General features: G+C 43.1%; 1 protein-coding gene across 1 annotated transcript in view; it reads right to left on the bottom strand.

Moving 5' to 3' along the window:
- Positions 1 to 7,162: 7,162 nt before the first annotated feature.
- Positions 7,163 to 24,546, bottom strand: part of LOC126996340 (glutamate-gated chloride channel-like) — a 24,278-nt gene continuing 6,894 nt past the window's right edge. Inside the window, exons 3-5 of the mRNA XM_050856710.1 lie at positions 24,319 to 24,517; positions 11,540 to 11,870; positions 7,163 to 7,183 (exon numbers count right to left, since the gene is read on the bottom strand). Of these exons, the coding sequence (XP_050712667.1) occupies positions 7,163 to 7,183; positions 11,540 to 11,870; positions 24,319 to 24,517 (551 nt within the window). The remainder of the gene's footprint in view (positions 7,184 to 11,539; positions 11,871 to 24,318; positions 24,518 to 24,546) is intronic.

Here is a 24,546-nt window from a genome sequence, read left to right as displayed (position 1 = left end):
CTGCTTTAAAGGTACATGGATTGTTTTTGCCTGAATTTTACCACTTAGCCAGGCACTTCCTTGCTCTTCCCGGCGCGGAGGAGGAGGAGGAGGAGGAGAGGATTGTGATGACACTGAGTGATGAGGGAACGTGTGGGATAGAAGATTCGGTGGAAGGAAAGGAAGAGGAGAAAAAGGAAGAGGTGGAGGAGGAGCAGAAAAAAAAGAAGAGGAGGAGGAGGAGGAAGAGGAGAAAAATAAAGAGGAAAAGAAAATTAAGGAGGAGGAGGAGTGAGAAGGAGCAGAACAAGGAAAAGGAGGAGGAGAAAATGGAAAAGCAAAAGGAAAAGGAAAAGGAGGAGGAGGAGGAGGAGGAGGAAGATTATATCCCAAGGAGTGGAATGGCGGACCTGAAGAGCAATACAACGTGATTAAGCTTACTTGAAGACGAAGAAGACCCCAACTACTACGAGGCTACTGTCTTCGTCCCAACCAGAACGCTCCAATGCACAAATTCAGGAGGAGGAGGAGAGTGGCGTATCCCAAGAAGCGGTGATGTATATCCATAGGCGACGAACCGTGTGGAGGGGAAGAGGTACCAGACGAAGAAGAGGCTGGCTACTTCGAGGCTTACGTAAGGAGCGGTGTTGTGTATCCATAGGCGACGAACCGTGTGGAGGGGAAGAGGTACCAGACGAAGAAGAGGCTGGCTACTTTGTATATCCATAGGCGACGTACCGTGTTGAGGGGAAGAGGTACCAGACGAAGAAGAGGCTGGCTACTTCGAGGCTTACGTAAGGAGCGGTGTTGTGTATCCATAGGCGACGAACCGTGTGGAGGGGGAGAAACACCAGACGAAGAAGAGGCTGGCTACTTCAAGGCTTACGAGGAGGAGGCCAATGTCTTTTCCCATGGAGCGGTGAAGGGTATCCATAAGGCGACGTACCGCGTGGAGTAGGGAGAAGTATACCAGACGAAGAAGAAGGTGGCTACTTCGAGGCTTATGTCTTCGGCCGAGCCAGTACGAAGAAGAGGCTGGCTACTTTCGAGGCTTACGAGGAGGAGGCAAATGTCTTTTCCCATGGAGCGGTGAAGGGTATCCATAAGGCGACGTACCGTGTGGAGTGGGAGAAGTATACCAGACGAAGAAGAGGGTGGCTACTTCGAGGCTACCGTCTTCGGCCGAGCCAGTATGTCCAGTAGCCAAGGTTGCCGACCACGAACAAGAGCGGGAACACTTTTAGGCTCAACTCCTCCACGCGGTCTGCAAAGCTCTTCCAGTTGGTGTCCCTGCCGCCGCTGTTACCTCCACCCAGCATATCCGCCTTCCCGACCCTTTTCACCGAGGTCTGCAAAAAGGGTGTACGAAGTGAGTTGAGGTTGGTTTGGTTTACTTTCTTTGAGCTGCAGAAGAAGATGGATTAGTGTCAATTTTTATTTATAGTCCATACTGTGAAAAGCTGCCAAGGCTTCGAAGTGAGCTGAGATTTGTTCGGTTTACTTTCTTTGAGCTGTAGAAGATGGATTAGTGTCAATTTTTATTTATAGTCCATACTGTGAAAAGCTGCCAAGGCTTCGAAGTGAGCTGAGATTTGTTCGGTTTACTTTCTTTGAGCTGTAGGAGAAGATGGATTAGTGTCTAGTCTTGGTTGTACGTTATGCTGTGAGAACCTGCCGTGACTTCGAATTGAGCCTAGGTTCGTTCCTTTTGCTTCCTTTAAGTTGTGGGTAAAGACGAATCAGTGTTCACACTCTTCAAATTTACACGGAAACCCCCCCCCATCTACGCCATGCCTGCAACTACCAATAAATTTTACCCCAGATATTTTAAGCGTCGTATTAGTATTCTTCTTTTTTACAACGAAGGAGACAGCTCAAGGGCACAAAAAAAGGAAACAATAATAAAAAAAAAGCCCGCTACTCGCTGCTCCTAAAAAGAATCCAAAGAGGTGGCCGAAAGAGGGGTCAAATAAGTTATGTGGCTAGTTTGACATTGAAATTCCATTCTGAGGGCCGGGTTAGTTAGACGTGTTGGATTTTCAGAGTTCGGTCTACATAATTATTACAAACTCAAACGTAAACAGTGATATAAAAAAATCCGCAAACCACGCCTTGAATAACGGCCAGAAAAGACAAATCCTCCAAATTATGTAACTGAAGACTTATACGACGTTTAAAAATCAGGCTTTAACCTCCTCCAGGCGAATGTGAGCCTCTTGTCTGGCCACTCACTCCGTTTTCTTTTGCAGGAGCAGCGTTTGGCGGGATTTCTTGTCTTTTGTTTTGCCCTTGAGCTGCTTCCTTTATTGTATATAAGAAAAGCGTCCACTACGCACATGCAGCCTAATTTGGACAGTCATTATACCACAATTCTATTCTATTCTATACTCTTTTACTCTACATGAAACTGAAAGATGTGAGTTTGGAGTGAGGTGAGACTTCATGATTTGGCCTTTCTGTATGTTTGGATTAGTTGATGTGAAGATATATTTGTACGTGAGCTACTTAAGTGCCAAACGAAGAGCCTGTTTTATTATTACTGGCAGACATTTGGCAAAAAAATAAAGTTCCGTGTGAGACATTAATCCACACATAATCTTACAAACTCATCTAGATTAGTATACATAGAAGAAGTAAATGATTTTGGGTATAAAACAAAAAGATACGTTATATAAGTCAGCAAAGAGCGCATGCATTGTGTTAGATCAAAGACAATGTGTTGCAGTGTGTCGAGTTTGACTGAAAAAAAAAAATATGCTGGACTTAAGAAAATGATAAATCAAGACCTATTTTTGTAATTAGAGATATAAAAAAGTAGCGTTCATGTGTGTGTATGTGGGAGGGGGACGTGCGTGTGCGTGTACGTGTGTGCGTGCGTGTGTGTGTGTGTGTGTGTGTGTGTGTGTGTGTGTGTGTGTGTGTGTGTGTGTGTGTGTGTGTGTGTGTGTGTGTGTGTTCAAACACCCTCTACATATCCCCAGGTGCTAAAAGTATGTTATGGAAGCGAAGTTAAAAAGTAAGAATGTTAAAGTCTAAAATTATATTGTAAAAAAAAAAAAGGGTGACTGTAGCAGCGCCAAGGTTAAGCATCACGCCTGATTCTCACAACTCCTGTCTTCTTGCTTTACACAGTGGGACGGAGAGAGCGTGAGGCAAGGCAGGTAGAGAGAGGGGATGATGTATGTACTCTTAATTAAATGTTCCTCGACCTCTCCTTATGTCCTAGCTTGAACATTTCCCTACCAACACATTAAAGGAAAGAGGTGAAAGTGTTTTGTTTTTGTTTTTTCATGTTTGTCCTGTGGCGCCGGTAAGCTTTCTTGGTGGGGCCTGGTGGTCGGTCCAGCCCGTTGTGGCGCAGGCAAGTTTTTACAGTTGCGCCATCTTGCTTGGCTCATACTGCCCCCCCGGAGCTTATCTTTTATCCCATTTTCGAAAGAATCTAGAGTCCGGGTGCAGCATGTGGGTAGTCTTAGGCCACTCGGCGATGGCTAAAAAATTGCCAGCTTGTTTGTCGCGGTGGGCGGGATGCGATACTGAGTCTTCTTGAACGCCGCGCCAGTACGCTGTGTGGTGCGCTTTGACCAAGAATGTGAGACAAGAGAGGTGACAAGATGTGACTATGTGATGTACTCTAATCAAATATTTCTCAATCTCTTCTTCTTATATCCCAGCTTGAACATTTCCCTACCGACACATTAAAGATGAGATGTGCTCCAACCGAGACTGTGAGGCAAGCAAAGTGGAAAGAAGCGAATCCCAGCTTTTCAACATTTACTTAGCAACACATTAAAGGAAAGATTTGATGGTGTGATGTGCTCTAACCAAGAATGTGAGGCAAGAGGTGAAGGAAGGTGCCTATGTGATGTACACTAACTAAATGTTCCTCTACCTCTTCTTCTTGTCTCTCAGCATCAATATTTCCCTACCAACATATCAAAGAAAACAGAAGTAATGGTGTGATGTGCTCTAACCGAGAATGTGAGGCAAGGAAGGTCAAGAAAAGTGATTGTGTGATGTACCTTAACCAAATGTTCCTTAACCTCTTCTTGTGTCCCGGCTTCAACATTTCCTTAGCAACACATTAAAGGAAAGAGGGGATGGTGTGATGTGCTCTAAGAATGTGAGGCGAGAGAGGTGAAGGAAGGTGCCGATGTGATGTACTCTAATTAGGTTGGTATTTTAAGACATTTTCGCTTCTCACATGAACAATTTCTAAAGGTTAAAGAGGGGGTCAGTTGGGTTCTAATGAGTGTTTCCTTAGGTTCACGGTACAGAGGAAGGGTCAAGCTAACACCAGGGTCATAAAACTACTCCTGGAAATGCCCACAACTCCTACGAAAGCCTTGTCAAATATGTGTTCTTGGGCGCGCGAAATGTCTCATAATACGACCTCAAGTGTTCCTGAATCTCTTCTTATTATGTACTAGCTTGAGCATTTCCCTATCAACACATTCTCTGAAGCCTGTTGGTAATACTAAGAGTGGTAACCAATAGGCCTTCTGGTTTATCTGTAAAGCATTAACGAGGAGTAGGCTATCACGTTCTAGTACTAAACAAAACTGCACTAGCTAGCGCCCGTGTTCCAAGCTCTCCTTCTCTAAGCGTTGGCGGTTATTACCAACTAGAAAAAAACGTGCAGCGTCTAAATCGTTCAATATCCTCGGGGTCCACAAACTGAACTTTCAATTACTTATTTTAATGTGCCTATATGCGCCAAACTATTACTACTACTACCACTACTACTACTACTACTACTACTACCATACTGCTACTATTCCTACAACTACAACTACTACTACTGTTACTACTACTACTACCACTACTACTACTACTATTACTACTGCTACTGCTACTACTACCACTACTACTACTACTACTACTACTACTACTACTACTACTACTACCACTACTACTATTAACCATACAAGAGCTACTACCAGAGGAAATTTACGCGTTGGATGAAGCCATTAAACCGCTAAAGTGGGTCATAAAATTTCGTAGGGAGCGGCGTCTGGTACACTGATGATGTTGGAACTGATATCAAAGGAAAGGCCTGGAATGGGAGAGCTTGTAACACGGGCGCCAGTAAACCTAATCGATGCTGGGTATGAAACTAACGTAAAAATCTAACGTCGGGTCGTGTACTTTTTATGCGTTTTGTGGGTTTCTGAAGGCGAATCATATGTACTGATGTCAAGTTTCAACAAAGTGGCAAAAGTCGTGTCTTGGTAAATCTTTAACCTTGAACAAAGAAGAAAGAAAAAGAATGAGTGATGTAAACTTTTTCTGCTGAGAGGGAAGTTTAGTTTGGTTTGGTTTTGCGCGCGCTCTCTCTCTCTCTCTCTCTTCTTCTCTTTTTTCTTCTTTTTCTTTTTTTTTTTTCTTTCTTCAATTCTCCTTTTCTTTCCTTGTTTTTATCTCTCTCTCTCTCTCTCTCTCTCTCTCCCCATCGGTTTCTTATTCCTCCTGCGACTTATGGCTGAGTCTTATCTCCTTCCCTCCCTCTCTTTGCCTCCCTGTCGTCTCTCTCTCCCTTCCTCTCTCTTACCTCCCTTTTTCTTTCCTCCCTTTTCACCCTTTTTCCTGTGTTCCTTCTCCCTTTCCTTCCTTGTCTATAACCCTTCCTTTCTTCCTTCCTGCTTTCCGCCTTCCTTTCTATGTGTTAAATTTTCTTCGTCATTTTTTCATTCTTGTGTTCTGTTTTCTATATTCTCTCTCTCTCTCTCTCTCTCTCTCTCTCGTCATCCCTTTCCCCGTAACTTTCCTACTGCAGGCAATAACTCCCTCGTCTGCCCTCGTCACGCAGTCTGGAGTTATGGCACCTTACTAAGATTATGGCAAAGTTTGACGGCCACACACACACACACACACACACACACACACACACGCACACAGCTACCGAGTAAGTCTAATCTTTCTCCTTTTCCTTTTTCTTCTCCTTCTTTCTCTGCTTTCCTTCTTTCTTGTTTGACGTCGAAATTATATATAAAAAAAATAGTGTCGTAATTAACAGGTGTGTGTGTGTGTGTGTGTGTGTGTGTGTCCACCTACCCCTACCTACCTACGTAAAAATCTGATGATGATGATGACGATGATGATTAAGGGGAGGATGAATTGACTTGTAAACACTGAATTAATATACTTTCTCACTCTCGACTCTCTTTTGATACCTTAACACCCCGCTGGGAGGGAAATGAGGGCGCTGAGTCTGGTAAACACGAGTGCATAAAAAAAAAAAAAGAGGTTCATGGTTCAGCAAAAAGCATCAGAACCAGACGTCGCATGTAAAAGGGTTGGGGCAGCTTCCAATATAGATTCAAATTGGGAAAGGAATTGGAAGGTGTCAAGAGCGTGCAATGGGTGATCAGTGGAGGTAAAAGGAGTTAGATGACAAGAAAACGATTATGGGAGAATTAAAGTACCGTAGAAAAGTATTTAGTGGAATCATAAGGTTGCACAGATTAGGGGCAGGTGTCGAGTCGTTTCATTAGCATGTGAGAGATAATCAGAGGAAATAAAATGAGTTAGATGATAAGAAAACGTGAGTGAAGTGGTTGACTTAGCCTAGAAAGATATCAAATAAAATCAATTAAGCCTGCAGTAGGTGGGGAAAGATATCGAGTCGCTTTATAAGGTGTCAAGAGCATGTAATATGTGATCAGAGGAGAGCAAAAGGAACTCGATGACAAGAAAACGATTATGAGAGGATTGAAATAGTGTGGAAGAGTATTAAGTGGAATTGAGGAGCATTATTGGTTTTAAATGGGTGAGGAAGGGTGTCAAAGCGTTTCAAAAGGTTTCAAGAGCATGCTACTGGTGTCCAATGTTTTTTGTTTTTTTTTTACAGCAAAGGAGGCAGCTCAAAGGCAAAAAAAAAATCAATAATGAAAAAAAAAAAGTCCGCTACTTAGATGACCAGAGTACGATTATAAGAGGATTAAAGTACCGTAGAAGAGGATTAAGTGGGATTGAGAGACATTATAGGTTCCAAGTGGGTAAGGAGAGGTATCAAAGCATTTCAAAAGGTTTCAAGAGCATGCTACTGGTGTCCATGGGGTATTAAACGGACTTAGATGACCAGAGTACGATTATAAGAGGATTGAAATACCGCAGAAGAGGATTAAGTGGAATTGAGAGACATTATAGGTTCCAAATGGGTGAGGAAGGGTGTCAAAGCATTTCAGAAGGTTTCAAGAGCATGCTACAGGTGTTCATGGAGGGATTAAAAGGACTTAGATGACCAGAGTAAGATTATAAGAGGATTGAAGTACCGCAGAAGAGGATTAAGTGGAACTGAGAGACATTGTAGGTTCCAAGTGGGTAAGGCGAGGTTTTAAGGCGTTTCAGAAGGTTTCAAGAGCATCCTACTGGTGTCCATAGGGGGGGGGGCGGGGGTAAAAGGAGTTAGATGACGGGAGTACGATTATAAGAAGATTGAAGTAGCATAGAAGAGTATTAAGCGTTTTTATAGACTTGCAGTAAGTAGGGAGAGGTGCCGAGTCGTTGAAAAGTGTCAAGAGCGTGTAAGGAGTGTTAAAAGGGGGTAAAAGGAGTTGGATTGCGAGAAAACTATTATGAGAGGATTGAAGTAGCATAAAAAGGTATTATGTGGAACTGAGAGGCATTATCAGCTTGCAGTGAGTAGGGAAAAGTATCGAGTCGTTTTATAAAGTGTCAGAAGCATATTGCGAGGTGTTCAGGGGGGATAAAAAGAGTTAGGGGATGAGAAAACGTCTGTGAAGGGGTTGAGGCATCGTAGAAAGTAGATAAAGTGGGATTGGAGATATTATAAGCTTGTTGGTGGTGGTAGAGTCGTTTAAAAAGTGTCAGAAGCATATTGGAGGGGGGTAAAAAGAGTTGGATGAGAAAATGTCTGTGAGAGGCATCGTAGAAGGGTATAAAAGGTATTATGTGGAATTGAGAGGCATTATCAGCTTGCAGTGAGTAGGGAAAAGTATCGAGTCGTTTTATAAAGTGTCAGAAGCTATTGTGATGTGTTCAGGGGGGATAAAAAGAGTTAGGGGATGAGAAAACGTCTGTGAAGGGGTTGAGGCATCGTAGAAGGGTATAAAGTGGGATTGGGAGATATTATAAGCTTGCAATGGTTAGGGAAAGGTATCGAGTCGTTTTAAAAAGTGTCAGAAGCATATTGCGAGGTGTTCAGGGGGGGGTCAAAAGAGTTAGGTAATGGGAAAACGTGTGTGAAGGGGTTGAGGCATCGTAGAAGGGTATAAAGTGGGATTGGGAGATATTATAAGCTTGCAATGGTTAGGGAAAGGTATCGAGTCGTTTTAAAAGACGTTAAGAGCATGTGACAGGCATTCAGAGGGACGATAAGGAGTTAAATGACGATAGAACGTGTGTGAGGGGGTTGAGGCATCGTAGAAATGTATGAAACAGAATCGAGACAGTATAAACTTGCACTGGGTAGAGGGGAAGGTGTCGAGAGCATTTGGCAAGGTTTAGGTGTGCACTGAAAGGTGTTGGGGGTTTAATAAGGTGTGAGGAGGGCGTGGCAAGGTGCGGGCGATCTAACCTTGACAAAGAAAGGAGCAAGAGTCTCAGTTGGCTGCACCTGAAAGAGCGAAGGTGATTAAGATAGAGAGAAGGAAAGATAAAGAAGGCAGATTGTTTGAGAGAGAGAGAGAGAGAGAGAGAGAGAGAGAGAGAGAGAGAGAGAGAGAGAGAGAGAGAGAGAGAGAGAGAGAGAGAGAGAGAGAGAGAGAGAGAGAAGAAAGGGAGATAGTATGGATGAAGGGAGTTTGGAAGGAAGGAAAGACGGCGGAGGAGAAGGAGGAAGGGCGATTAAGGTAGGAGGGAAGGGAGAGAGGAAAGGAAGATATTAGGAATGGAGACTGAAGAAGGGAAGGAGGGAAGGAGGGAGCTTCATTAAGGAAGGACGAAGGGAAAGAGGAAAGGAATTTAGATAATAGGATTGAGAGAGTGAAGAAAGGAGGGAGGGAGGGAGGAAGGGAGGGAAGGAGGGAGAGATTAAGGGTGGATAAGATAGGGAGGGGTGGACGGAGGGAGGGAGATAGAGAAAGAGAGGAAAGAATGAGAGAAGGAAGAAACGAAAGAAGGAAGGAAGGGAGGTGAGTAAAAAGAAGGAAGAAAGGAAGAGAGGAAGGTTGCAAGGAAGAAAGGAAGGAAAGGAGAAAGAAAGGAGGGTTAGAAGAAAGGAAGGAAGGAAGAAACGAAAGAAGTAAGGAAGAGAGGTGAAGAAAAAGAAGGAAGAAAGAAAGATAGGAAGGTTACAAGGAAAGAAGGAAGGAAGGAAAGAAGAAAGGAAGGAGGGTTACAAGGAAAGAAGGAAAGAAGAAAGAAAGGAGGGTTACAAGGAAGGAAGAAAGGAGAGAAAGGAAGGAAGGAAAGAAAGAAAGGAGAGCAAGAAGATGAGATAAAGAAGAAAACAAGAAGTAGAGAAGAACGGATAAGCAAAAAATGGGTTAGTTCTTATTTAAATCAATGTACATCAAATTATTATTATATAGAATTAGATTATTTATTATATACACACACGGAGTTAGGGGGAAGGGAAAATAAAGTGAAGGCAAGGAGAGAATATAAGAATGTAAGATTGAAAGGCAGACACACAAATAAACAAAAAAGGAGACACGTGAAAAGTTTGAATAAAAGAGAGACTTAGAGGGAAAGAAAAAATGCAGTGAAGGAAAGAATAGAATAAAAGAAAGAAAAATTGAAAGAGACAGACATTTAACACACACAGAGAGAGACATAAGTAAAAAAAAATGCATGAAGGAATTAGATGAAGGGATGAAATTAAGAGGAAAGGAAGAGATAGATTAGAAAAGACAGGAAGAGAAAACGAAGACAATTTATATAAGAAAAAGAAGACAAGCAAAAACGACATATGAAAGAAGTAGATGAAGAAAAAAAAATTGGAGGACGAAAAAAAAGACGCAAGGAGAGAAAGAAATGATGAAAAATTGAAAGGAAGAGAAAGACAACCAATAATAATGAGAAAGACAAAATGAAACAAGAGATATATAAGAGATAAGCGGAGAAGGAAAACTTAGAGAGTCAGAAAGAAAAATATGAAAACAAGAAGAAAACAGAAGCATAAAAGACTGAAAAAAAGACAGACAACTAATATTAAAAACGAAAGACAGGGGAAAGGTTATAAAAAGAGATAGATAAAGAGGAGACAATCAAGAGGAAAGGAAGACAGAGATAAATGAAGACAAAGAGAAAACATCAGCTACAGAAGGGGAGGTGAAGGTGAGTGAGCTGCCATGACGCAAATCTACTAAAAAAAGGAAAAAAAAGACAAATGAGACGCATAACTAGAGAGAATACAGGAGATAGAAGAGAATAAAAAGAATGGAGAGAAGAAACGAAAACTGAGAAAAGGGAATTTGAGGCCTACAAACAAACAAACAAACTAACTGGAGATAGAAGAGAATAAAAAGAATGGAGAGGAGAAAAGAAAACTGAGAAAAGGGAATTTGAGGCACACAAACAAACAAACAAACAAACAAACTAAAGGGCAGCAAACTACGGAAACTACTGAAAAAATGAAGTCTCGGAAAATGAGAATGAAAATAAAACTAAGAGAAAAACAAGATTAAAACACAAACAAACACACAAACAAACCTCAGGACAGGAAGGTGAGGAACAACCACCCACCATACACAACTACTGAATAAAAAAAAGACAGAAAAACATAGAATAAAGGAAACCAGGAAAGGGAATTAGAAGATTACAAAAAAACAAGGAAACAAACAATTTGGAGGACAGGAAGGGAAGGCGAGCGAAAAAAACAAAAGAAAAACAACAGCGGATGAAAGAGACGCCCAACCCAAGACAGGATAAAAGTGGAACAAAAAAGAGATATAAAAAAGAGAGGAAAAGAAGGATTGGAAAAGGAAACATGAACTGCGGGACAAGAAAGGAAGGTGAACGACCAACCGTGAAGAAAAAGAAGAGGAAAAAATGAGACGCGCAAAAAAACAAAAATAAAGAAATAAGTTAGAGAAAAACGAGAAAGGCAGAAGGAAAAAGAAGACAGGCAGGATGGGAAGGGAAGGTGAACGAATAATTATGAAAAAAATTAAGATAAAACATAAAATAACAGAATAAAATAATAGAAATAATAAAAAAACAATAAAAGAAAAGAGAAAAAAATGGGAAAGGCGAATTAGAAAGAAAGAAAACACACACACACACGCACACAAACACACACACACATACACACACACACACACACACACTACAGGACAGGAAGGGAAGGGAAGCAAACAACCATCACACTAAACTACTGAACTGTAAGAGAAGGAAGATTTACCAAAACGTAAAAACAACAACAACAACAACACCGCCCCCCCAAAATAACTTCTTACATTACTCAAGTGTCGGTGCGCGAATATACTAATAACCACAACAAACTCCTTGACTACAACTGTGTGTGTGTGTGTGTGTGTGTGTGTGTGTGTGTGTGTGTGTGAGTCTCTCTCTCTCTCACATAATGGAAGGGTCTTGAGAAGCAGTTGAAGGTGGCTTTATCTTGCTTCGCCCTGTCTGCCGCCGAGTCACCCACCGTCTCCTTCCCGTCCTCCCACACCCTCTGCTGCTTGAGTGGGTTCCTTCGCGAGGGCTCATCCACGGAAGGGACTGCGGTGGACTGACGCGAGGCTGTGGTGGTGGTGCTGGAGGGCCGCGTCGGAGTGGCTGGCGTGTTGGCGGGTTCGACGTCGGGGTTGGGGTGCGGTGAAGACACGTTCGAGGCCCCTTTAGCTGCCGCCCGTCGCCCGAGTTCGTACATGCGGATGACGACGGTGAACTCCAGCAGCACGAGGAACACGAAGACCACGCACATGATCATCCACTGGTCCACAGCCTTGGCGTAGGAGACTTTGGGGCTCTCCTGTCTGGGTGGGTGAAGAGGGTGAGTATGGGTTAGTGTGGACGGGTAGTAGGAGAGGGTAGGAGTTACGCTGTTAAGGGAAAAATGAAAGGTAAGTGAAAACGATGTAGATGATGGAGATAATTGAGAGGAGAAAATTACGAGGAAGGGAAGAGAAGTGAAGGTAATAACAGATGGAAATAATGAAAACCAGCAACAACAACATCTACTACTACTACTACTACTACTACTACTACTACTACTACTACCACTATTACTACAACTTACAGCTAAAGAAACAGCTCAAGGGCAACAATAAAAAAGGTGTAAAAAAAAGCCCGCTAAAAAAAAGCCCGCTACTACTACTACTACTACAACTACTACTACTACTACTACTACTACTACTACTACTACTACTACTACTACACTAAAGGTTTGAAATTACGTACCCTCTAAGAATAACACAGAAACACGGAAAACAAACGCCACAAAAATAGAAACAAAAAAGGAAAAAAAAAAGAGAGAGCTGAGGAGGACGAGAAAGAGGAGGAGGAGGAGGAGGAGGAGGAGGAGGAGGAGGAGGAGGAGGAGGAACACGAGAAGGAGGACAAGGAGGGAGAAAGAGCAATCATTAGTGCGAGAACACACAAAACACTGAAACAAACTATCATATTACGGATTCTTTTTAATTACACCCTCGCTCGGCTGTCTGTTAACCGCATCCGAACCGAACAGCTTAATGGTGCAAGAACAACAATATAATACACTAATAATGGCAGTAGTAGTAGTAGTAGTAGTAGTAGTAGAATTGCTTTGTGAAAGGATATGAGAGAAGATATCGCTCACAACGCAACTCTAATGGATGGAGGCCGTAGTAGTAAAAAAAAAAGTAGAAGTAGTAGTAGTAGTAGTGGTAGTAGTAGTAGAAGTAGTAGTAGTAGTAGCACCACCACCACCACCACCATTACCAGCAACAACAATAGTTTATACACTCACATAACGAAAGAGGCTATTATCTCTCTCTCTCTCTCTCTCTCTCTCTCTCTCTCTCTCTCTCTCTCACATCGACCTTTATTAGCGTCATCCGTCTATGTTTATTTATTTATTTTTCTTATTTACTTCTGACGCAGGAATCGCCGTGGCCCGGGATGGATGGCTCTTGGTCCTTCCCCCTCCCCCCCCCACCCTTGCCGCGCCAGACGGGGGGGCCAAGACAGGTAGTAATGTTTGTTGTTACTCGTGATATATAAGCTGCCAGGGCCGTGTGCTGTGCCTATACCTACCCCCCTGCTCCCCACCCACCCTTACCTGCCTTGATTGCTACCCGTGTACTTCTTTGTCACTGATGTTCTGAGGTAATGTGTCATATGTGTTTCTTTGTCTGTCTGTTTCTTTGTCTCTGTCTCTGTTTCTGTCCGTTTGTCTTGATTGCTTACCTGTGTACGTCGTTGATATTAATATTCTAAGGTAATATATCCTTCTTGTCTCTCGTCTGTCCATATATTTGCCTCTGTCCGCCTCTGTCTGTCTGTTCCTGAAAATTTATTAACCTATTCATTTGTTTACCTGTCTAGTTATCTATCCATCTCTCGTGATTACACACCAACGAGGCTTTGATGGTTTATACTTTTTTTCTTTTGTTTTTTTCCATATCTTTGTCTCTATCCACCTCTTCCCCTCTGTCCCTGTATATCTATCTACCTATCTGTCTATATATCTTTATCTCCCGGGGAAATGGACACGGGCCTTGATGGTTCCTGTTTTTTTCTGTCCTGTCTATATTCTTTCCTGTCTGCCTCTTTCCGTCTGTTCTTGTCTGTCTATCTACTTATCCATCTGTCTATTTATCTATTTATCTCACGGGGAAATGGACGCGGGGTTGATGGTTCCTGGTTTTTTCTGTCCTGTCTATATTCTTTCCTGTCTGCCTCTTTCCGTCTGTTCTTGTCTGTCTATCTACCTATCCTTCTGTCTATCTATCTATTTATCTATCAATGGTTTAGTGGCTTTTAAAATACAAAGTGTAAATTCCTCCATGTAACTACCTTAAGGCCAATAAACCAATCGATCAATCAATCAATCAATCCTTCAATCAATCAATTAATTAATCTCGTAATTACATATCGACGTGGAAAATGATCTTGAGCTTTGATTTTTTTTCTTTGTCGTCTGTCTGTATCTGCCTCTGTCTTTCTGTTCCCATATATCTTTCTACCAATCCGTCTGTCTACCTGTCCATCTCTCTCTCTCTCTCTCGTAATTACATATCGACGCGGGAAATAATCTTGAACTTTGATATTTCTTTTTTTTCCCGTCGTCTGTCTGTATCTGCCTCTGTCTGTCTGTTCCTATATATCTTTCTACCTATCTATCTGTCTACCTGTCCATCTATCCCTCTCTCGTAATTACATATCGACGCGGGGGATATGGACACCGGGTTTGATGTTTCCTGTTTTCTTTTTCCTTTTCCCTTCACAAACAGAGACAGTCGTAATTATGGTGCTCGTCAGCGGAGGTAAAAATTGTCTCAAGGGCTAATGTGACGGAGATTAACACTGAGGCAACGCGCAGCTTGGAGTACGCCCTTAACTTAACCTTCAACATGACTGAATTTACCTGCCTGAGTTTGATCCTGTTTCTGTTCTGCGGTGTATGTATGTCTGACTCAAAATATGTATTCAGGACACCTCTCCTCCCGAAATTGACCCCTCTCTCGGCCACCTCTTTGGATTCTTTTTAGGAGCAGCGAGTAGCGGGCTTTTTTTCATTATTGTTTCCTTTTTTTGTGCCCTTGAGCTGTCTCCTTTGTTGTAAAAAAATTCCAAGTCTAGGATATTGTTTTTTTTGTGTGTGTATGTCAAAGTTAATATCCACCTGTTAACTTATTAGACATTGTTTTTCTCAAGTAGCGGGCTTTTTTTATTATTTTTTCCTTATTTTGTGCCCTTGAGCTGTCTCCTTTGTTGTAAAAAAAAAAAAATGCAAGTCTAGGAAAGTTTTTTTTTGTGTGTATGTCAAAGTTAATATCCACCTGTTAACTTATTAGACACTGTTTTTCTCGAGTAGCGGGCTTTTTTTATTATTGTTTCCTTATTTTGTGCCCTTGAGCTGTCTCCTTTGTTGTAAAAAAAATCCAAGTCTAGGATATTATCTTTTTTTGTGTATGTCAAAGTAAATATCCACCTGTCAACTCATTAGACATTATTTTCCTCACCTTTCTTTCTTTTTATTTTTCTCCTTACTTTAACGTCACCTGTATTTATCCTATCCATATCTGTTCGTCGAGGGGACTCTGCTTGGGTGTCTCTCTTTTTTAATTCTTCCTTGATGCCCTTTCATGAATCTCAATAATAGTGATAATAAAAATAAAAGGAGGCGGCCAAGGACGTAATAAAAGTGTGAAAAAAGCTCGCAAAATGCTGCTCCCACAAAATTAAAGGAAAGTTCTAACGAGCGCAATTAAATTCGGTTTGGGAAGCGTCTTGTCACTCCCCTCTCGGAAGCAGCGCCTGTTTAAGATTGTGTTTTTTTGGATTTTCGTATAAGTTTTGACCTCGCAAAGCTTTTATTTTACAGTACAGGAAGCAGCAAGAGGGCAACAATAAAAAACAAAGCCCGCTAAGCAATGTTCGTATGGAAGAGAAGAGAATGCAGTGGTCCAGGCTTGGCGGTGTGTCCGTAAACATAAATAAACGACATCAAATGGCCGCCATAACTTTGTATCTCAGTCTTAGCAAAAATTAAATTGGAGAAAAGTACCATCGGGTTTTATTATTAAACAATCGCGTTGCACTAAATTATTGAAGATGCAAGCTTAGTTGGGGAGGCGGTGGCTGAGCGGTTAGCGTGCCGCGTCCTGAAGGTCGCGGGTTCGAGTGCCGCCCACCGCCAGAGCTGGGAGTTTACAGTCACCGCCGAGTAACCTAAGACCAACGTTGCCAGATTGTCGTACTCAGCCTCTTATATTTACCGACTTCCGACCCAAAAACTGTCTCCTGGGCCCCAATAACAAGATTCATTTATAGTTATCATTAAAATAGTGAATTCCTAATGTTTCTTGGCAATAGTTAGGCGTCAGAAACCGGTAAATACTATGCTCTGAGTGCGATCATCTGGTAACGGTGCCTAAGACTACCCACATGCTGCCTGAAGACCTCCTATCAACCCGAACTCTAAATCCTCTCTCTAAACAGAGGCTCAAAGATGAGATCCGAATGGCAGCATAAGCTAAGCAAGATGGCGCCACTATAAACACTTGCCTGCACCACAATGGGCTGAGGCTGACCATCGGGCCCCCACCGAGAAAACCTACCGGCCCCATAGGCAGAAACGAAAAAAAATAAGTATTGGTGAAAAGAGGAAACGGTCGCCGTGGAGTTTTATATTTAATGCTTAATCGTGTAGCATTAAATTACTAAAGGTGGGAGCTTATTTTTCTCTCCTATAACAGCCTTGGTGAAAAATAATTTAATGTAGTCTGAATATATTTAGTTGGAGGAAAGGGCCGGGGAGTTTTATTTTTTAATGACCAATCGCGTTGCAACAAATTACACAGGGTAGGAGCTTACTCTTCTCCGGCACAACGGTCTTGGTTAGAGAGAAGTTAGTGCAATCTGAATATATTTAGTTAGAGGAAAGGACCGTCGAGTTTGTTTTTCAATTAATAAATCATGTTGCACTTAATTACTGGAGGTGAGAGCTTATTCTTCTCTCGCGCAACAGTCTTGGTTAGGGAGAAGTTAGCGCAATCCGAATATATTTAGATCAAGGAGAGAACCGCCGAGTTGTTTTTCAATTAATCAATCATGTTGCACTTAATTACTGGAGGTGAGAGCTTATTCTTCTCTCGCACAACAGTCCTGGTTAGGGAGAAGTTAGCGCAATCTGAATATATTTAGATCAAGAAGAGAGCCGCCGAGTTTGCTTTTCACTTAATCAATCATGTTGCACTTAATTACTGGAGGTGAGAGCTTATTCTTCTCTCGCACAACAGTCTTGGTTAGGGAGAAGTTAGTGCAATCTGAATATATTTAGATCAAGGAGAGAGCCGTCGAGTTTGCTTTTCAATTAATCAATCATGTTGCACTTAATTACTGGAGGTGAGAGCTTATTCTTCTCTGGCACAACAGTCCTGGTTAGGGAGAAGTTAGTGCAATCTGAATATATTTAGTTAGAGGAAAGGACCGTCGAGTTTGTTTTTTAATTAATCAATCATGTTGCACTTAATTACTGGAGGTGAGAGCTTATTCTTCTCTCGCACAACAGTCCTGGTTAGGGAGAAGTTAGCGCAGTCTGAATATATTTAGATCAAGGAGAGAACCATTGAGTTTGCTTTTCAATTAATCAATCATGTTAAACTTAATTACTGGAGGTGAGAGCTTATTCTTCTACCGTCGAGTTTGTTTTTAATTAATCAATCATGTTGCAAAATTACTGGAGGTGAGAGCTTCAACAGTCCTGGTTAGGGAGAAGTTAGTGCAATCTGAATATATTTAGATCAAGGAGAGAGCCATCGAGTTTGCTTTTCAATTAATCAATCATGTTGCACTTAATTACTGGAGGTGAGAGCTTATTCTTCTCTCGCACAACAGTCCTGGTTAGGGAGAAGTTAGTGCAATCCGAATATATTTAGATCAAGGAGAGAACCATCGAGTTTGCTTTTCAATTAATCAATCATGTTGCACTTAATTACTGGAGGTGAGAGCTTATTCTTCTCTCGCACAACAGTCCTGGTTAGGGAGAAGTTAGTGCAATCTGAATATATTTAGATCAAGGAGAGAGCCATCGAGTTTGCTTTTCAATTAATCAATCATGTTGCACTTAATTACTGGAGGTGAGAGCTTATTCTTCTCTCGCACAACAGTCCTGGTTAGGGAGAAGTTAGCGCAATCCGAATATATTTAGATCAAGGAGAGAACCATCGAGTTTGTTTTTCAACTAATCAATCATGTTGCACTTAATTACTGGAGGTGAGAGCTTATTCTTCTCTCGCACAACAGTCCTGGTTAGAGAGAAGTTAGCGCAGTCCGAATATATTTAGATCAAGGAGAGAACCGTCGAGTTTGCTTTTCAATTAATCAATCATGTTGCACTTAATTACTGGAGGTGAGAGCTTATTCTTCTATCGCACAACAGTCTTGGTTAGAGAGAAGTTAGTACAATCTGAATATATTTAGATCAAGTTTCAATTAATCAATTAATTACTGTCTCGCACAACAGTCCTGGTTAGGGAGAAGTTAGCGCAATCTGAATATATTTAGATCAAGGAGAGAACCGTCGAGTTTGCTTTTCAATTAATCAATCATGTTGCACTAAACTATTGAAGGTGGGAGGTTTTTCTTCTCTCGTGCAAGTCTCGGTGCAGAAGGATTTAGCGCGGTCTGAATATATTTGTTTATACAGAAGGTTCGGCTCATTATTTATCGTTCGCGACGCGGCATCGATCCTAAAATATTAAACTGCTTACCCACGGCCCAGATCTTTTCAGTGTTAGTTTTCTTACAGTAACGGAGGCGAGTCAGGGAGAGTAAACAAAATCAACAAATATTCGCGTAAAACCAGACCTCCTCCTCCCTCCACCTTTCTTCTTTCTTCAGTTGGTCACAAAGAGGGAAAGCCGAGGGAAAGGAGAGGGGAAGGCGGTAAGGACGGCAAAAGGAAGGGGAGGGGAAGGGAAGGGCAAAACGAGAGGAAGAGGAGGGGAAAGGGAGGGGGAGGCAAGGGGAAGGAGGAGAGGAAGGGGAGAGGAATTTGAAAGGGAAGACGAAGAGGAAGACGAGGGGAACGGTAAGGACAGGGTAGGGCGAGGGAAGGGGAGGAGAAGCCGAGGGGAAGGGGGAGGGGTGCCGAGGGGAAGGTGAGGGGAGTCAAGGGAAAGGAAGGGGAAGGGGAGGAGGGGAAGGCGGAGCAATCATGGCGGTCCGCGGACGTTGCCTGAATTAAGTGATGTATTAAAAGGAAGTTATGCCAGGGAGGAGACTTGGAGGGAGAGGCAGGGAAGGAGGGAGGAAGGGAGGCAAGGAAGAAGAGGGAGAGAGGGGTAGGAGGAGACTTGGAGGAAAAGGCCAGGAGGGAAGAGAGGAAGAAAGTGGTATGAGGAAGGAGGGAGGAGGTGGAGGCTCGGAGGGAGAGATAAGGAGGGAGCAAAGGAAGGGAGAAGTCTAAGGAGGGAAGGAGGAAAGGAGGGAGAGGTGTAAGGGAGAGAATGGGGAGGAGGAGGCAAGGAGGGAGGAAAGAAGCAGGTGGTGTAAGGGAGAGAGAGAGGGGAAGGGGGAGGGGGCTTGGAGAGAGAGAGAGACAAGGAGGGAGGGAAGAAAAGAAGGAGAGAGGGGAGGCAAGGAGGGAAGGAAGAGGGGACTTGGAGAGACAGGCAAGGAGGGAGAATAAGGGGAAGGGAGTGATTTAAGGAAGGGAGAGGAATCAGGAAGTGCTTTGGAGGAAGGAGGAAAGGGAGTGGAACAAGGGGAGGAGGAAAGGAGGGAAGAAGTTAAGGGAGAATGGTGTTAGGGAGAGAGAGGAGCGCAGGAGGAGGCAGAGGAAGGGGAGGCTGAGGAAGGGGTGAATAGGGGTGGCAGGGGAGGAGGGATGGGAGGTGATATTAGTACAGGGGCAAGGGATGGAGGGAGAAGGGTGTGCTGAAGTGATGGGATGGGAGAAGAAGGGAGAGGAAAGGGGTGTAAGGATGTGAGAAGGAGGGAGGATGATAAGAGAAGGGGGAGTGAAAAGGGAGAGGAAGGTGGGGAGGAAATGGAGGGAAGGGGGTAAGGTTGAGGGGTGAGGAGAAAGACGGTGAGAAAGAGGGGAGGAAGGGGGAGAGAAGGGAAGGAGGGGGAGGAAGGGGGAGAGAGAGGAAAAGGGGAGAAATCCATTTACTTGCCACCAATGACCTTTTTGTGGATTTTGGTGGATTTCCTTTATCATTTTATTATTATTATTATTATTATTATTATTATTATTATTATTATTATTATTATTATTATTATTACCAGTGCACATTCATATCACTAACTCTCTCTCTCTCTCTCTCTCTCTCTCTCTCTCTCTCTCTCTCTCATTTGACATTTTTCTTTCGCCTATTTGTATCTTTAATGGAAGAGGAGGGGAGAAAGAAAGAAGGAGAAAGGGGAGAGAGAGGGAACTGTAAAGAGGGGAGTAAATATTTCGCTCTTTTGCTGTTTGCTATATTAAAGGGCAGAGGGGAAGGGAGAGGGGAGAGAGGGAGAAAAAGGGAGCTGCAAGGGAGGGGAGTGGGGAGCATCTTTTCTTTTGCCTCGGTGTCTTTTAAAGGATAGAGGGGAGGGGAGGAAAGGAATGGAGAGAAGGGGAGAAAAGGGGGACAGCAAGGGAGGAAAAGAGAACTATTTTTGCCTCTATGTTAAAGGGAAAAGAAGAGAGGGGAGAATATGGGAGGGGAGAAGAGATGGGTATTTTTCTTTTGCCTCTATATATTCTAAAGGGTATAGAGGGGAGAAGGGGAGAAGGGAGAATGGAAAAAAGGGAATTGCAAGAGAAGGGGAAGGGGAGAGGGTAGCTTATCTTTTGCCGCTTGCCATATTAGCGGGGAGAAGGAAGGGAAGAAGAGGGGAGAAGGGGAGAAAAAGGGAAATGCAGAGGAGAGATTTATTATGCCTCTGTATGTTAAAGGGCAGAGGGGAGGGAAGAAGAGGGGAGAAGGGGAGAGAAGGGAGTTGCAGGGGAGAGATTTATTATGCCTCTGTATGTTAAAGGGCAGAGGGGAGGGAAGAGGAGGGAAGAAGGGGAGAAAAAGGGAGTTGCAGGGGAGAGATTTATTTTGCCTTTGTATGTTAAAGGGCAGAGAGGAGGGAAGAGGAGGGGAGAAGGGGAGAGAAAAAGGAAATTGCTGGGGAGGAGAATAGAGAGTACAGAAAGTGTGAAAGTTTGCCCGTGAAGAACAAATAGCGTTGAACTATTTTCGTACAATAATTTTCTCTCGCTCGCTCGATAATTTGCCTTTCCTAGTGCGCCTCGGAAGGTTATGCTGTATTTCTCTTCTCTTCGCGGTGGAATATCTGATTCAGGCTCCGCGATTCGTCTTTCTTTGCCGCTTAATATTGCAACACTGCGGAGGGAGAGCAGGAGGGAGAAAGGAGTTAATGAGGGCATAAACGAGGAAGAGGGAGGTGGGGAGGGATAGATGGGTGACAGGGATGAAGGAAGAGGAGGGTAAGAAGAGGGGGAAACGGGTGAGGGAACAGAGGAGGAAAACACTCGACAGGTAGAGGAAAGAGAACAGTGAATGGGAAGGCAAAATATCAAGGAAAGACAAACCCGCGGGGAAGGTCATGGGCGCAAAGGGGCTGTGCAAGAGGGAGGAACAGCGGCAACATTTGATGGAAGAATCACGGCGAAATAATTGAAGAGGAGAAACGAGGGGAAAAGAAGAGGCCAGAGGAACGGAAAGGTCGGGGGGTTAGAGTTTCAGGGATGCATAGGAGAACTTATGTAAAGAGGAGAATAGAACGTACAGTTAATAAAAGGAAAATAGAGAAATCAGTTGACGAATTGGAAATTACAGAGAAAATAGAGGACGCCAGAGGAACGAAAGGTCGGGAGTCAGGGATTCAAGGATGCACAGGGAGACTCATGTAAAGAGAGAATAGAACGTACAGTTAATAAAAGGAAAATAGAGAAATCAGTTGACGAAATGGGAGAAAAAGGGAGAATAAAAGAAGCTAGAAGAGGGAAGGGGGAGAGGCGGAAGGGGTTTAGAAGTGGATAAGGAAAGAGGAGATTAGAACGTACAGTTAATAAAAGAGGGAAATAGAGAAATCAGTTGATGAAATGGGAAACTAAAGAGAACAGTTCGCAGGAGGAATAGGAAGGAAAGTAAAGGGCACAGAAATAAGGGGCTGTTAAGGGAAGAGGAGAATAGAGAAAACAGATGATAAAAGAAGGAAATAGAGAAATCAGATGACGGAAGGGGAGACTAAAGAGAACGGTTCGCAGGAGGAGTAGGAAGGGAATTGAAGGGCACAGAAGGAGGGTATAGAAGGAAAGGCGAAGACAGGTATGCAAGGGTCAAAGGTGAGGAAATACGGCAGCAGAGAAAGGGAAGAGAGAGGAAGGGAGAGGAAGAGAAAGAAAGAGAGTAAGGGAGAGGAAGAGAAAGAAAGAGTGAGAGGAGGGATCAGAAAAGAGATAAAATGAGATATATAAAAGTTAGGCAAAAAAGAAAATGACGTAAATAAAGAAAGGTTAAGGGCACACTCTATAGCTGCGCGTGACCTCAGTGCTCACATCAGTTGCATTAGCCTCTGAGTCTGTGGTGGGGTGGTTAGTAAGGCCAAAAGATGACACACATAGCAGAAAGGTAACGGATGAGAGTAGGTACAAAGGTAAGCAAGGTAAGCAAGGTAAGACAAAGGTAAGAAAAGAGAAGAAGACAAAAGTATGATGGAATGGCTACGAAGGAAGAAATAGTAAAAGTTAAGACAAAGATATAAATAAGAAAAGGAAAGAATAGAGAAAAAAATGATGGAATGGCCTCAAAGGGAAAAAAAAAGGTCAGGTGAAAATGTAAGAAAGAAAAGGGAAGATTAGAGACAAAATATGATGGATTGGTCACAGAGGAGGAAAAAAAAAGAGGTAAGTCAGTCAAGGAAAGAACAGAGCCAGAAAATGATGGATTGGACACAGAGGAAAAAAAAAGAGGTCAGGTGAAAATGTAAGAAAGAAAAGGGAAGATTAGAGACGAAATATGATGGAGCGTTCACAGAGGAAGAAAAAACAGAGGTAAGTCAGTCAAGGAAAGAACAGAGGCAGAAAATGATGGATTGGTCACAGAGGAAAAAAAAAAAGAGGTCAGGTGAAAATGTAAGAAAGAAAAGGGAAGATTAGAGACAAAAAATGATGGAACGTTCACAGAGGAAGAAAAAACAGGTAAGTCAGTCAAGGAAAGAACAGAGCCAGAAAATGATGAAATAGTCACAGAGAAAAAAAAGAAAAACAGATGAATAACGCGGACAGGTAAGGGGCGAATGAAGGTGACAGGCGTAAAGGCCCCAAAAGTATACAAAGTTAGGAAGCAAAGAAAGTTAAAAAGAATAATGGAGTGGAGAAGAAGAAAGGGAAGGTTGGCAGTTACGGAGTTCGTTAGGAAAGTTATGAGTCTTTGTTGGTATTACTGCGACTACTATTACTGCTACCAACACTCCTTATCCTTCTCCTCCCACCACTCCTACTCCTCCTCCTCCTCCTACTACTACTACTACTACTACTGCCTCCACCATCCGACCACGCAATAAATACCTCGTGGCAATAAATAAATCACGCCCTGTTAGTGTCTCGCCGCAAGAGGGCGTTCAATAGGCCGATTTTTTTTATATTTTTCATTTATCTATTCACCTTTACTTCACTTGTTATCATCTGTTTACTTACTTATTCATTTGTTTGTTTGTTTGTTTGTTTGTTTCTGTATATTGAGTTCAGTGGCGAGGTAGAGATTTTTCATATATTTTTACGTCAGTTATTTATTTATTTATTTTTTTGGTTTTGCTTTTGTTCACTGTAATTTATGTCTTTATGTATGTTTGTTTATTTATGCAGAGATAGATTCATGCCGTTATCGAGTGTGTGTGCGTGTGTGCGTGTGTGTGTGTGTGTGTGTGTGTGTGTGTGTGTTAATGGAATGAATAAGAAAGACAATGCAACAGAGGCAGATCAATCACGCTTGCTAAACCCACGCATGCATTCCCCCCCCTCCCCACCCCCCTTGCCTCCTCCGCCCCTCTCCCCTTCCTCCCTCCTACCCCTCCACTCACCTCCACCACTCACACTCCACTCTTCCCCCTCCACCCCTCCATCCTTCCCCTCTCCCTGCCCCCTCACCCCCCCCCTCTCCGCATTCTCCCCTCTTCTCCCCTCCCCCCTCCCCTCCACCCAGTTACATGGCCCACTTGGTCCTATATTTCAGAACGAATATTGAACAGTCCTTTGTTATGTTCATTCACATAGATACAAGGACACAAAGAAATACACACACACGCACACTCTCACACACACACACACACACACACACACACACACACACACACACACACACACACACACACACACACACACACACACACACACACACACACATTTTGCAGGAATATGACGACGAAGAGGAAAAGGAAAAGGAGGCGGAGGTGAAGGAAAACGATGAGAGGGAGAAGAAAACAAGAACAAGAAGATGAGAAACATGAAAAGCGGAAACAAAAGCAAGAAGAACAAGAACAAATGAACAAAGAACGAGAAAGCAAGAACAAGAAAACGAAGAACAATACACAGGAGCAGTAAGTAGCGGGCTCTTTTTTTTTCATTATTGTTTTCTCTTTTTTGAACGCCCTTGCACTGTCTCCTCTGCTGTAAAAAAAATAAAAATAAAAAATAAATAACAAATACCCCATCATCACCACCATCACCCCTATCCCCAAACGCACACACCACAGACACCACCACGACCCACTTACTTGACAGCGGCGAACATGGAGACGAGGGTGAGGAGGGTGGTGATCGTGAGGACCATCCTGCCGGGGATCTGGTCGGGCGGCACGAGAAAGGTGAGCCACGACACGCACACGAAGAGGCCGGAGGGGAGGAAGGTGTTCATAAGGTGGTAGCTGATCCGCCGCTTCAGCACCACCTCCACCATCACCAGGGGGAAGCTGCCTGCGGGAGGGGACGACGGAGGGGGGGGG

Source organism: Eriocheir sinensis, chromosome 10, assembly GCF_024679095.1.
Source record: "Eriocheir sinensis breed Jianghai 21 chromosome 10, ASM2467909v1, whole genome shotgun sequence".
NCBI lineage: Eukaryota > Metazoa > Arthropoda > Malacostraca > Decapoda > Varunidae > Eriocheir > Eriocheir sinensis.
The sequence above is the reverse complement of the archived record's forward strand: the minus strand, read 5'-3'. Positions and strand labels throughout refer to the sequence as shown.